This window comes from Schistocerca americana, chromosome 5, assembly GCF_021461395.2.
Source record: "Schistocerca americana isolate TAMUIC-IGC-003095 chromosome 5, iqSchAmer2.1, whole genome shotgun sequence".
NCBI lineage: Eukaryota > Metazoa > Arthropoda > Insecta > Orthoptera > Acrididae > Schistocerca > Schistocerca americana.
The window spans coordinates 189560325-189575408 of NC_060123.1; the positions used below are offsets into that span (position 1 = coordinate 189560325).

A 15084-nucleotide genomic window follows, 5' to 3' on the forward strand; every position below is an offset into this window, starting at 1 on the left:
TTTTGCTTTGATGAACAGTAAATGGTCCGATGATATGAACCATTATAATGTAGATTCAATGAAAACTGAATTAAAAATAATTGTTAATTTTGGTTACACATATGAAGAATTTGTTACATTTGTACAGAATGATTGCAAACTTCAAGTTACTGGCAAAACTGTAAACAAATACAGTTTTAAATAAAGAATTCTGTACACATTCACTTCATAATTGTTATGAAAAAGTTTTTTGGTTCATTGATGCAATAAACCTTTTTTACAATTTAAAAAATTGCATTAGGACTATTCATTTTGCAGGGTCAAAGTCTTCATTACTTTGACAAAAAAGTTGGCAACCTTAATTTGAAGTAAGCATGAGAAAACAACAATCACATAGCTGAACAATAAAAAAGGTAGCTGGGACTGACAAGCCACGATGAAGGACTAGTACACAGAAGCAGAATGGAACACCTGGTAAATCTGGCCATGTCCCGCAAGGGGAAATATAAAAGAGCTTGCTGCAAATCGATATGCATTTACAATGACCCATAGTAGATATGTACATTCAGCAAGATATAATACCATTGTATTATTCTCATATACTGTCAGAATGATAGAAAGACTTGCACATAAGGTCACCCGACTTCAACCTTTCTGCATACATCTATGGTACCACACTGAAAACTATGCTAAACAACTACTGTTTTAGATCGTCAATGCTGTCATTATGGAAAGAGGAGTGCAACATGGACCTTGGGAATTTCTCTCATTCAATTGGTCATTCGCATACACAGTCACTTGTGAGGTACTTGCAGAAAGAAGGGGGACCAAAATTTGATTCTTGAGAAAAATAAATCAGTTAGGTTAGACTCACATTCGAGGACATTCAGTCTGTGAAGTTTTACACACCATTTTAGCAACAAATGTAAGATTTTTGTCCTCTAATATGAACATCAGATTATTAGAATTTTCTACATTTAACAGGTACTGTTACTCTAAAGCTAACTGAGTGTGGTTATCACCTTTAGAATAAAAATGAAAGGTTGAAACTGAGGGAGTTCTGAACTGTGCCAGTACCATCAGTCTTCTGTAATCTTAAGACTCATAAAGCTCATAATTTGTTCAGTGGCCTCCTAAGGTGAGCAAAATGAAAATAAGTGCTGCTCTGGCAATTACACAAAGGATTCCTCCCCCCCCTCCCCCCCCATAATAAAATCTGTTATTTGCGGTGCTTATGTGCATTAGCAAATAGTATGACAAATATGCTCACCCCCTCCCCCCCCCCTTTCACATAGCACACTGGTCACTTTTGAGCATTACAGATGGTGTAGAACTGCTACCAGGTGGTCATGTAACCCTCCATCACTGACATAAGTTGTAACAGTTAAGTAATGTTTGTAACAATTAAGTAGCATATATGTGCAGGCCGGTAGTATGGAATCATCACAGTAAGATGGGCCAGAGGGGAGACATGACAGAATGTCAAGAAGGAGCTACCGTGTTTGAACGTGTCCCTGGCCAGATTTGTTGGCCTATCCATGCAGATTGTCCCACATGCCACTAATGAATGGTACATCATTCCCAGCCACGTAAAATGGCTTAAGAACAGTGGTTAAAAACAGAGCCTAGTTACAGGGGGACAGGAAATGAGTGCCTTGCGTTGCAATGATGATTGGTTTTAAATCTGAGAGGATGTCAGTGAATGTTAGTCAAACTCAACCAGTTTTTGAGCAAACACTACAAAGGGAACTGCACGCAATGGACCTCTGAAGTTGGGTGCCTTGCATATGACCACTGCTAACAGCAACATACAAAGCTGTATCTCTTCAATTGACCAAACAACATAGGAACTGGACAGTAGATGACTGGAAGCATATAGTATATGTATATATCTACATCTACATACATACAGACTCCTCAAGCCACCATATAGTGCAAGGTGGAGGGTACACTGTACCATTACTAGTCATTTCCTTTGCTGTTCCACTCACAAATGGGGCTTGCCTTCATATAAGCCCAAATTTCTCATATCTTATCTTCCTGGTCCTTATGCCAAATGTATGTTGATAGCAGTAGAATCATTCTGCAGTCACTTTCAAACACCGGTTCTCTACATTTTCTCAACATTATTCTTCAGACACAACACTGTCTTCCCTCAAGGGACACCTATTTGACTTCCTGAAGCATCTCCGTAATACTTGCCTGGTTTTTGAACCTATTGGTAACAAATCTAGTACTCACCACTGAATTGCTTCGATATTTCCTTTAATCCAACCTGGTGTGGATCCCAAACATTCGAGCAGAACTAAAGAATATTTCACACTATTGTCCTATATATGGTCTCCTTTACAGATGAACCACACTTTCCCAAAATTCTCCCAATAAATCAAAGTTGACTATGTGCTCTCCAATGTTATGCCTGGATATTTAATTGATGTGACTGTGTCAAGCTGCAACCTAAAACTGCTATAACCAAACATTATGGGTTTGTTTTTCTACTCACCAGCATTAACTTACATTTTTCTACATTTAGAGCTAGCTGCCATTCATCACACAAACTGGAAATTTTGTGTCAGCTCGTATTCTCCTACAATCACTTAACTTCAACGCCTTCCTGTACACCACAGCATCATTGGCAAACAACCGCAGACTTCTGCCTACACTGTCTGCCACATCATTTATGTATACAGAAAATGAAATGAAATGTCATGTGGCTAGGGCCTCCCGTTCGGTATATGGGTCACCTGGTTCAAATGGCTCTGAGCACTATGGGACTTAACTACTGTGGTCATCAGTCCCCTAGAACTAAGAACTACCTAACTAACCTAAGGACATCACACACATCCATGCCCGAGGCAGGATTCGAACCTGCGACCGTAGCAGTCGCGCGGTTCCGGACTGCGTGCCTAGAACCGCTAGACCACCGCGGCCGGCTGGGTCACCTGGTGCAAGTCTTTTTAGTTGACGCCACTTCGGTGACTTGGGCATTGATGCGGATGATGATGATGATGATGATGATGATGATGATGATGATGATGACGACAACACAACACCCAGTCCCTGAGCGAAGAAAATCTCTGACCCAACCGGGAATCAAACCCGAGCCCCCTTGCATGGCATTCCATCGCACTGATCACTCAGCTATTGAGGCAGACTATACCGAAAATAATAGCTGTCCTATCACACCTCATTGGCATGCTCCTGACAATACCTTCATCTCTGTTGAACACTCACCATTGAGAACAACAAACTGGGTTCTATTAATTAAGAAGTTACCTTGTCTGGCAAGTCACAATTTCACCTCGTTTCCACAGATGCATGTTATCAAATACACTGACAGCCTGGCAGCTAAATGAGTCATTTAACCTGGAGTGTGTACTTCATGCCAGGAGAGGTTGTTTGGTGTTTGGAGGGTGTTTTTCGTACCATGATTTGGATCATCTCATTCATGTTACTGTGAACATCAAGTAGGATGTTTATTTCAGCAGCCTTGCAGATCATGTGTTGTCCTTTGTTCTACATCTTCAGGGTTAGTATGCTCTGAACACTCCCATTTTCCGAGGTATGTTCGTGGGCCTGCATGTATACATTCCTGGTTTGAGTAACAGACACACTATTGCACCTCAACTGGTCTGCTTAATCACCAAATCCTAAATTCATAAAAAATGTCTGAGACTATTTGGAACAGTGAGTGAAACGTAGCAAGCAACATACTTGCAATCTGGTAGCTCTACAGGATCTTATCATCATGGAGGAGTCTTCAGAGACACATGAGACACCTGAGAAATTGGTGGACACTCTTCACTGTTAAACTGATACCATTGTCAAGGCTAGAGGTTGTGTTATGTGGTATTAACATCTCCTTGGGGTGACTAATTTCTTGTCTGGTGTGCTTATATTAAGACCTCACAAATGTCATTAGTAGCCACATTTCTAGAATTAATTTTATGTTAGATTTTCCTCAAAATAAATAAACTGTTACCATGTACAATTATCTTTATTAATTTATTATTTAATCGGGCATCTGCACCGCATCGTGTGTGCACACCAAATATAACTGTGGTCCTAAATGTACCCCTGCAGCAAACAGGATTTTGTTTACTCAACAGTTTCAAACATGGAGTCCTTTTCACAGTGGCATCAGAAATTTCATAAACATGAATCATCAATGTTACATTGGTAGATTTATGACAAATAAAAATAGTTTGTGACTCGTATATCATTAAAACCTGCTACTAACAGTTGTCTGTTATTATATTTTTACTTACAATGGCCAGACTTGATCTTCGCATATGACGAGATGATTGCCACGTCGGTTGAAGGCAGTTTGATCCCGTGCATTCAGATTTACGCTGCTGATCATCTGTAAGATTCACATATTTGAGAGTACGGTGAACTACTCTCTGTGGTGTTACACGTCTCACAGATGGATGGTCACTGAGAGCTTCCAATCCATTAAGTTTCTCTGTTTCATCTAGCTGAAAATTAAAAAGTAAAACATAAATCCTATAGTACAGCTTTGGTCACAACAGCTCTATATGTATATACATTCTGTATCAGTATGAAGTACTGACTTTGCTTCGCAGGGTCGTAATTCTTATCCTTTATTGCTACCTTAAATAAAAATGCTAAATAGAAACAAAGTAAACAACAAAAAACAATGTGCAACTGACTGTTTTAAGTGGCACATAAGATAGCAGAGCAATGTGATGGTGAAAAGATAAGAAGTGTCCGAGCTCAATCTCTGTCATACTTGTGCTATAAATTTTGATATTCAGATGCAGGTAGAGTACTATATACTTTTTCTTCCTTCTTGCTGTTAGTCTGTAACAAAACGGTATGATTCTAAAAGTAAATATTCCCAATCTTTTGTAAGTGTACTATATAAGATTGGTAACTGGAATAACCTAAGAATGTTCTGTTTGACAGAAATACAGAGACTGGATAAAAGCTCTTTTGCTGCTCCCTGCAATTAGAGTCAATGAAAATGCCAAAAGACATTGTTTACAAAATATTGGTATCATTAACTGCTACAAAAAGTTAAAGGCTGATGTTCCTTGCGTGAATGGAAAACAGACATGAAATAATACTGACAGTTAGTTCCTACTGCCCAATGCCATAGAGAGTACTGAGAAGAAAATATTCATGATTAGGTTAAGGAAACAGAAGTAAAGAGCAACAGAGTGGAGCAAGGGTCCTTCCACAGACACAAAACAATGAACGGGAAGCCACAGCAAAGGCAATAAGAAACAGCTGGCAGCAGTGCCACAAATTGTACTCAGAAAGTTTTCTTGTGGACCTTCATTTTGTGTTATTTATATTGAATGTTACAACAGCATAAAAAGACATTGTCAGATCTAGTGGTTTACTGCAGTTTTGTTCATACATTGAGCTTTATAAGTGCCGTGTACAAGGATTGAGATGAATGCAGTGTAATCCACATGACTGCCATGGCTCTATTTAAAGATTAAGAGTTTAATGTTTTTCAGAAACTGAGACACAAAAGCCAGATCAAAATAATGGAAATCAACAACCACTCTCATTCAAATTCACACCAAAGATGTCCCGAGTTTCTGGAAAGAAACTTAACTCATAACTGAACTACAACTCCTCTGCTGCTGGTTAGCCAAACTGGATTCCACGAAAACAGTTGTAGGCAGTGACAGTGGTATTTTTTTTTTTTTTTTTTTTTTTATAAAAGAATAAATGTAACAACCTTCACAATTTTGAGTGGCTGGACCACCATCATTCGCAGAGGGTAACAAAGTCAGAAATCGAAAAATACCCCTGGCCTTGTCAACATTCCTATAGCATTCGAACAAATTGGAGGATTACACCTTCACATCATAACCTTTATTCTGATTCTTTTTTCCTTTTTGGGAAACTCAGACAGCAACCACTGGCATGAAAAATATCATAAGCCACCAGCTTCGAGAAATGTGGTTGTAGCATCAGTGGAAATTATTGTGGCGTATCTGTGATCTTAACCATAGAAAAAATGTTTGCTAGAATTTAGGCTTCAGACTGCCTCAACTAAATTCTCCTTGGATTTAATTGTGGCTTTTGTGCCACTTGAGGTACCACTGACAGGACCTTCTACACCAGTCACTTGTAAGAGAAATGTAGAACAACAGCTCTGATCTCTCTTCACAAAATCCTATGACCTAGAGAAGGTCTTTGATGCCATACCTAGAGATGCCACAAGGATGATTCCAAGGTGTTTTGGCTGCACTGTACATTTTGTATACATGATCAACTCACTCCACAGTGATGTCACTAGTCATGCTCTGTCATGACAGCTCCAAAAATTTCCAACTAAAAACAGGCTTAACCAAGGTTTTTTGCTGGCACCCACACTCTTTGCCTTGTACTTGATGGCCATGCTTCACAAGATAACATCTAAAAAATGACAGTGTGGAAATTAGGTGCCTCTTTAGGGGTAGTTTTTTTAATTAAACCAGACTCCATTCAAAAGGATAATTTAGTGCACCCAAATAACAAGGGCACAATACTCATATTACAATGATTCTCTAGCTCATACATTTTAACAGCTAGAACTGCCTGTCAACTGTTTCACAAACACATGTTAACAATCTGAACAGCTGCAAACACTCAAAAAAGCAAAGTGCTCTCAAATCAGATGATGTGGAGGGATTTAGATTCTGAAATGAGACACTATATGGCTAGTAAAATAACTGATGACAGCATTAGGAGAGAGGATATAAAATGCAAACTGTCAACAGCAAGAAAGAACTCCTGAAAAATAAGAATTTGTTAACACAGAGTGTAAAGTCATTTTCTGCAAGTACTTGTCTGGGGTTAGAAGGTCTTGAAATGGGTGCTACAGAGGAATGCTTAAGATTAGATGGGTAGATCGAATAACCAATCAAGATGTACTGAACTGAATTGGGGAAAAAAAGAAATTTATTGCACAACTTGACAAAATGAAGGGATTGATTTATAGGGAACATCCCAGGCATGTGCAAGGAACCATCAGACAAGCTCTTACGTGAGACACTGTAGCTTTTTTCTAGTATATCACAATGGAAGCTGTTGAGTATTTTTTGATGTGCTCTTGCATTGTCTAAACAATGCCCCCCGGAACATTGTATAGAACTTCCTTGAATTTTCTCCATTTCTTCGATTAATAAAACTTGGTGAGAGTATTTGGTTGGTAAGCAGTACTGGAGGAGGAGGAGGAGGAGGAGGAGGAGGAGGAGAAACTTACTGACTTCAATCTGGAACTATGTTATCATACCACATTCAATTACCATGGAGGAATACATCAAATATTTGACACCTGTAACTGATGCCAGTAACGGCTCAGCAATGGTATGATTAAACAATACTTATGCATTAATACATCTGTAGACAGTTTCCATCCTATAAATGTAGTCACGACAAACACAATTTTAATTACAAGCAATGGAAACTCCCGGAAGGAATATCAACACTGTAGGAAACGACAGATTACTGTAAAGAAAAACGACACACACACACACACACACACACACACACACACACACACACAGGCTGCTAACTCCAGCTTCTTGAGCTGGAATGCAACTATCACATGGGATGCAAGCGGCAATCTGGAAGGGGTGGGGAAGGGGAAGGGATGATAGTGTACAGATGGGGAGAGAGACGAATGCTGTCTGGTGGAGTGTGCATAGACTAGATTGTTAAGAGGTGCAGTATCAGGAGGTTGTGGAGCAGGGAGGTGGAGAAAAGGAGCAACGAAAGAGAGGAGCAGGGAAAGATGGGCAAATGCTTTGGCAGAGAGCTGCAAATAAACAGTATGGGAGATGAGAATAGGGAGATGACAGGACAGAGGAGGTGGAAACTGTTGGGTCGAGGATGTGAAGACAGTATGTTACCATAGGCTGACGCCAGGATAATTATGGGGGCAGTGACCCTCAACATACTGTAAGGATAATTCCCATGTGCACAGTTCAGAAAAGCTGGTGTTGGAGGGAACGATCCAGATGGCTCGGACAGTGAAGCAGCCACTGAAATCAAGTGTGTTAAGTTCAGCAGCATGTTGTGCCACAGGATGGTCTACTTTGCTATTGGTCACAGTGTGGCAGAGGCCTTTCATCTTGGTGGAAAGCTGGTTGGTAGTCATACAAATATGTTAAGGGCGTTCAAACGAAACCCGCTCACTAGAGTAAGGGTAACAATTTTATTAACTTAAAAATGTAGTTATACACAGTACACACTAAAAAATAGTCATCAAAACTGTTGGCACATTTATCTCATTGCGACGCTAGCCAGTCAATTCCATCCTTGAAGAAGGTAGTAGGCTGCTGTTGGATCCAGGTCTGGACCCAGTCAAACACTTCGTCGTCTGCTGCGAATCGATATCCTCGAACAGCTTGTTTTAGAGGTCCAAACACATGAAAGTCACACAGTGAAAGGTCGGGACTGTGTGCTGGATGTCCCAGCATTTCCCACCAAAAGTGCTTCAATGTTGTCTTCACCGCATTGGCTGTGTGTGGGTGGGCATTATCATGCAGGAGGATAACGCCATTGGACAACATGCCTTGGTGTTTCAACTTGATGTCCCATCTAAGGTTTTGTAAAGTGGCTTGATAACGTTGGACATTGGTGGCGGTTCCCCATTTCAGGAACTCAAGAGGTAGTGGGCCCTTGTGGTGAAAAAAGAATGACATCATGACTTTACTAGAACTGGTGTGCATGACCTTTGATTTTTGATTTCTTTGGAGGTGGCGAAGTCGCATGTTTCCACTGCATGCTCTGACGTTTGCTTTCTGGTTTATAACGATACAGCCTTCCCCAAGATTCTAATGAAGAGAATGATACTGCCTTTTTTGCATGCATCCAGGTGGCTGTCGGACGAGTCGGTGCTTCCTAGGGACTTGTTTGTGTGTCTTTATATCTATCATTCCGTCCAATTTGCTGAAACACTTGATATTCATTGTGAAACCATATAGAATGTTCTGGAAGGATGTATATTATCGTGATTGTCAGGGGACTGTTGTCATTAACAAAATTATGTACAGGTGCAGAGTAAGATATTTAATAAGAAATTGAAGTGTTACATATTTGGCAGCAAATATTAAGAGGCTGTGGAAATACTGGCATAAGCAGCTGGTGCCTCTAATTACCTTAATTGCAGTTGATTGATGTGTTGACACAGAGAACCTCATTATCTTGAGAAACAGCTTAAAAGTTATTACCAAGCAATGTATTTTCATTTGTTATCTATTTTTATGTCCTCCTCTGTAATTAATATCCTTTGTAATCACATTTCTAATTAAGTCTCCACTTGTTTACATCACATAACTTTCCCATTTACAGAATTTGAGGCCTTATTTGTAAATTTTATGTATTTAGTCGGATAAAGCACCAGATTATTACTGTCATTGAATGTTAGTAACCAAATCCAAACTGTTTAATTACATAAATAATACAAGGCAATATTGTTCTCATCAATTTACATATTTAAAACTAATGATGATACTATAAAAAATTATGTCAATTAATATTGTATTTTATACCTTATTTGGCTTTAACATCAATTCCCTTATATTTTGTAAATTTTAATTGTAACATCAGGTTATTTTGAAAATTATTGTTAAAAATCTATATAAAGCAAAGCACCGATGCTGCGAGGGAGTCAGTTGTTGTTTTGTCAGTCAAAGAGATCTGTGAAGTATGTCAGTCGATGTTTTGTTAATGTGACGAGTATGCAGTTCAGTTGTCAATAAGTTTTATGAAGTTGGAAACTGTTATATTCTTTCATCAAATGATCTCCAGGCAATAGAAAGTTAAGTTAAATGTAACGATCTGAGCGGAACATTATATTTGGTGGAGTTGAGCTGGGATTCGATGATTGAAATTGGAACTGTGTTTAATGAATGACTGTTTCAGGCTATGTAGAAAACCAATGCAAGAGATAAATGATGCCAACTTTAATTATTTGTGGTGACAGTCTATGGTAAGACTGAAGGGGTAAGACTGAAGGGGTAAGACTGTAGGGGTAAGACTGAAGGGGTAAGACTGAAGGGGTAAGACTGAAGGGGTAAGACTGAAGGGGTAAGACTGCTGTGGGAAGATCGCAATCATCTGTTGAATATAATTACCTGATGATAATGGACCAGATTCTCAGACTGTGCCACTGGAATTCAGATGAGTAACTGTGCTTTTAATTTTCTAATTTTAAATAGTGTTGTGTGATTTTTTTTTTTATGATCAACAATGAGACTACGAAAATGAACGAAGAGAAGCATGTAGGTGGTGAATCTGTAGAAAACACTTCGGACCTAGGATCATGTATCAGTGAACTATCGTCCAACAGTAATCCAAGTGTAGATCAAAGTTTTGGTGGAGATGGTTTCAGTGAAAATGTCACCATGAGTACTCCAATTGCATAAGGAAGAGTAGGCGGAGATGGTTTATTAATGTTATTAATGCAGCATATGAAAGAAGTGAAGGAACAAAATGGGACAGATTAGGCAGGATATTGGTCAGCAAGGTTAACAGTTGAGTCAGCAAAATCTACAGTTAAGACAGGAATTAAGTGAACAAATGGCGGGATTAAAGGATACTGTTACTGAAAATACCATTCTGATAAGGAAAATCCAAGAGGGTTTGGCAGCACTAAAAATGACTGTTGAGACAGGGCAGGGTGAACTCAGTATTCATGTAGGAGCAGTGGAGGAACAGGCTGATGTATTGGAAACTAATTTTACACAAAAGTTGTCCAAAAATGAGGAGAGATTCAGAAAACTGGATGAATATGTAGAAGTAGAAAATTCTAAACTTAAAGTAGAGGTTGTTCAAACTAGGAGAATCTTAGAAGAAAAAGCAGAAACTTACAAAGGGAACTCTTAGTTAAAACTTACAGACATTTCTAATCAAATAAGTTATGTAGAACTGAAGTGTGATGAAAAAATAGATTTGTGTAAAAATAATGTTGTAGATTTAAGTGAGAAAGTTGTAGAATTGCAAGAGGGTGTGGCCCAAAGAAATTTTGTTAGCAATAGTAATTGTGTATGGGGAGGCATACTTTTCAAATGCTTTCCAGGAGATGGGAAATTGCACCCTGTTGATTTTTTTATAGCGATGTCAGGACAATTTTAGTAATGACATGACAGAAAATGTTAAAATTAAATCTGTTAAGCAATTTTTAGACAGTGAGGCAATCTCATGGGCCAATCACAATGTAAATTCTACCAAATCATATAATGAATTTGAAAGAAAGTTCTTAAATAAGTTTTGGTCAGAATCTGAGCAAGCTAGGATTAAAAGTGAGTTTTTGAATGGTCGAATGTATAGGGAAGGTGATGGTAGCTTGAAGTGTTTTTGTGAAAGCCATTTGAGGAAATTAGTATACTTAGACAAACCTTTTGATGAACTAATACAAATAGATGCCTTAAAAAGGAGATTGCCGAAAAGAGTACAGTGGGAGTTGATTTAAGGATCAGACGACTCTGTAGATCAGTTCTTGAAATAAGTAGATACATTGGATAGAGCCTTTGAGAGAAATGAGAGGTTAAATAATGGCAGATTTGGCAATCAACCATCTGGGCGGTGGAATCAGTGCAGGAATCAAGGCAGGATGATAATGAAAATCATAATAATAATAGTGGTTACAATAGAAGTGATAACAGATGGATCAACCATAGCAATGGGAATGGGAACAGAGGACAGGGAGAGACCTTGGGAAAATAGTTACAGACAATTAGATAATCACCAATCAAGATGAGGCAATTTAAACTGATGGATGCCTCATCGGAAGCCTGTCAGTTTGGGGCGAGAAATAAGTACCGAAATCAGGCTAAACACCACTGGCCTAGAGACACTGAAAATAATTACACAAGACAGAGTAATCGAAGATATTGGAGTGGAAATGACAGAACTAATGTAAGAAGAGCACATCAGATTAGCAAATTACAGTTTGACAATAAATACTGGAAAAGTATGAATGAAAGTGTGGAAGATCGAATGTATTAGCATCTGCAAGAATGTTGAAGTTCCATTACATGAGGAAACTATCTAAAGTCTATATAATCAATGTGGTGAAGAAGTTTGCGAAGAAAATGTTGGTTCTGATGGTAGTCTTGATGAGTTTGGATAAAGTAAATTAATGGAGGAAGAATCTATGCGTGTTAAGCACTTAAGTGATGATACTTGTACTAGTGTACTTGTCAACAATTCCAATGAACCTTGTAAAGATGTTGTAGAAGTGTCTAGTATTGGAGATGATAGCATGTGTGGTAATATTGATAGTGAAAGTGTCAGTAGTAATGATGAATGGGAAGAAGAATTGTGGCATGGTGTATACGGAGGTTAAAGAATATTTAATTAACAGTGAAGAAGATGATGTCAGTACTATTGGTGAAGAATATGAGAACCAGATTGTGCCAATGAAAACTGGGAAGGTTCATCAGATAAGGAACATGTGGACAGCCATTATGATTTAGATGTGATGCTAGAAACTTTATGGGATACTTACAAGGATTATAGTGACAATGACAGAGTAAAAAGGGTCATCAAGATTATTTGTGAAGAACTGTATTCCAACTGGGAAGGTAGAACCAATCAGCAAGCTTACAGTGAGATCAGTTCCAGGAAAATCAGACTATGTGTAAAAGAGGGACATGAAATCAAGCAATCATCTGATGTAGCTCTAAGTAAAATTCAGACAAGTAAGAGGAATTGTGCACACAAAAATGGTATAAACGACTTCGACTTTATAGAGATTGAGGATGATCTGTTGCATGAAGATGAGGAAAGGAGGAAGAAAACAGTTTTAGGTTGCCCGTATATACATATAAAAGTTGTAAATTATGAGGGAGTTTGCCCCTTAGACACAGGTAGTCCTGTTTGTGCCATTTCTGAAAAATTTAGAGACCAGATAAGACACAGTGCTGACTTTGAAGAATATCCTGTTATTGAAATCAAAATTAATGGAGCAACTGGTAGGCACAGCAAAGTTGTAAACAGCCAAGCCTTAATGTCTTTCGCCATTAATGATGTACAGTATAACCAAGGATATTTTGTAGTACCTGACCTCAATGAAAATATTTTGTTTGGAATGAATTGGATACACGGAGTAAATGCAGATTTTGACTGGAACAACAAAAAAGTTAAGGCTTACGAACCCAAAGACAGATGTAACACATATGACTGAACTAATCATCCAAAATTGCCTAGAGAACAGTGATTTGTGCAAATGAAAAGATTGATGTTAACAAGGAAGACAATGAAGAAGAATGCAGTGAGGACAAGTATGCTGAATTAGTGGCCACTCAAACTAAAAGAAGCTGGTAAAGTCTAGATAAAGAACAGACAGGTCAATTAGGTAGTTTGTTGTGGAATACAAATATGTGTTTAGTGAGAAACCTGGAAAAGTGAAAAACTGTGAATGTAGACTTAATCTAAAACCATTTTTCATCAAACCATATGGAGTATCCATCTCAAAAAGAAAAGCTGTGGAGAAATAACTACAAAAGATGGAAGAGTGGGAAATAATTGAAAGGTGCAATAGTGCACACAATAACTCGTTGCTGGTAGTCTCCAAACGTGATGGTGGAATAAGACTTGTGCTCGATTCAAGACATTTAAAAAATACCTTGAGAGGGAAACTGATCACCCTGAGAACATAGACGAGTTATTATATAAGTTTGAACATATGAAGTACATGTCTAGTTTAGACTTAACAGCAGGTTTCCATCAGGTACCATCGGAGATTCAGCCTAGAAAATATACTGCATTTTTGTATGGAGGAAGATGTTATTGCTATTGTGTTGTACCATTTGGCCTTAATATATCAGATGCAGAATTTATCCGAGCATTGGATTCTGTTCTAGGAAAAGAACTGTTCAGCAAACTAATCCATTATGTTGATGACATACTTGTAATAGGAAAGATTTGGGGAGAACATATACGTTTGTTGGGTGAAGTGTGTTACAGATTGAGACAGGGAGTCATGTCATTAAAACTAGAGAAGTGCAAATTTGAAGTTAAACAGCTCAAATTTTAAGGCCATACCATCTCAGAAGAAGGAATCTTGCCTGATGAAGAAAAACTTGAAGACATTGCAAAATTTCCTGCGCCCAAGACTAGGAAACAACTTAATTCGTTCTATGGAATTTGTGGCTACTACCGGAAGTTTGTCAGCAATCAAGCTTTAAATGCACCATGTTTGAACAACTTGTTGAAAAAGAACACCATTTGGTTATCAGACAAGGATTGTCAGGAAGCATTGGACAACATCAAGAAACAGAGGTGCAATAGCAAAATTTTATACAGATTTGATCTTACAGAGCCATTTTGCATTATGACCGAAAGCAGTGACTATGGACCGCGAGTTCATTTGTTCCAAGAAAAGATTGTAGATGGTGTTATGGAGCATAGATCAATAGCTTTTGCCAGTAGAACTTTACAAAACATGAGAAGTCATATACCGTAACTGAAAAAGAATTGTTAGCAGTATATGGGCTTTCACCACGTTCAAGAATTACTTATTAGGACATCAAGTAGTAGTACACACAGACCATAAGGCTTTGATCTATATACAAAAGTGTACTTTGCATCACAGCAGGATAACCAGGTGGGTGCTATTCCTCCAGCAGTTCAACTATACAGTAAAGTATATAAAAGGTGAAGGAAATCTAATTCCTGATGCTGTATCAAGATTGCCAATGGGTTGAGAAGGTGAAAATAACAGTGATGAGTGTGAAAGGGAATTTCGGATTATGTATCAAAAAGGGGTGAAAGATAAGAATGAAATCAGGAAAATTTGTAATGACCTCTGTAGATATTGGAATCATGATTCCAATTGGAAATTAGTTAAAAGTTATCTGGATAAGAGAGCATATGAAAAAGTAGAGCAGTATTAAGTTCACAAGGGTATACTTTCAGGAGATACAGTGCAGACAATGATGCTTGGAGATTGTGTTGGCAAGAGCAGTATATTGAAATTGATAAAGTACGTACGTGAGAGTTTCGGACATTGTGGGACACTGAAATGTACCCAAAAGATCCAAGAAAATGGGTACTTTTACAACATTGCCAGGAGAAAGATGAAGCAATTATCTACATGTGACAGGTGCCAGAGGGTAAAAGTTAGTTGGG

General features: G+C 38.3%; 1 protein-coding gene across 4 annotated transcripts in view; it reads right to left on the minus strand.

Moving 5' to 3' along the window:
- The window catches only part of LOC124615283 (membrane-bound transcription factor site-1 protease), a 145980-nt gene that overhangs the window by 96610 nt on the left and 34286 nt on the right, over positions 1–15084 (minus strand). For all 4 annotated transcript variants that reach the window (XM_047143047.1, XM_047143049.1, XM_047143045.1 and 1 more), the window contains exon 3: positions 4248–4457. In XM_047143047.1, coding sequence (XP_046999003.1) covers positions 4248–4457 — 210 coding nt within the window. The remainder of the gene's footprint in view (positions 1–4247; positions 4458–15084) is intronic.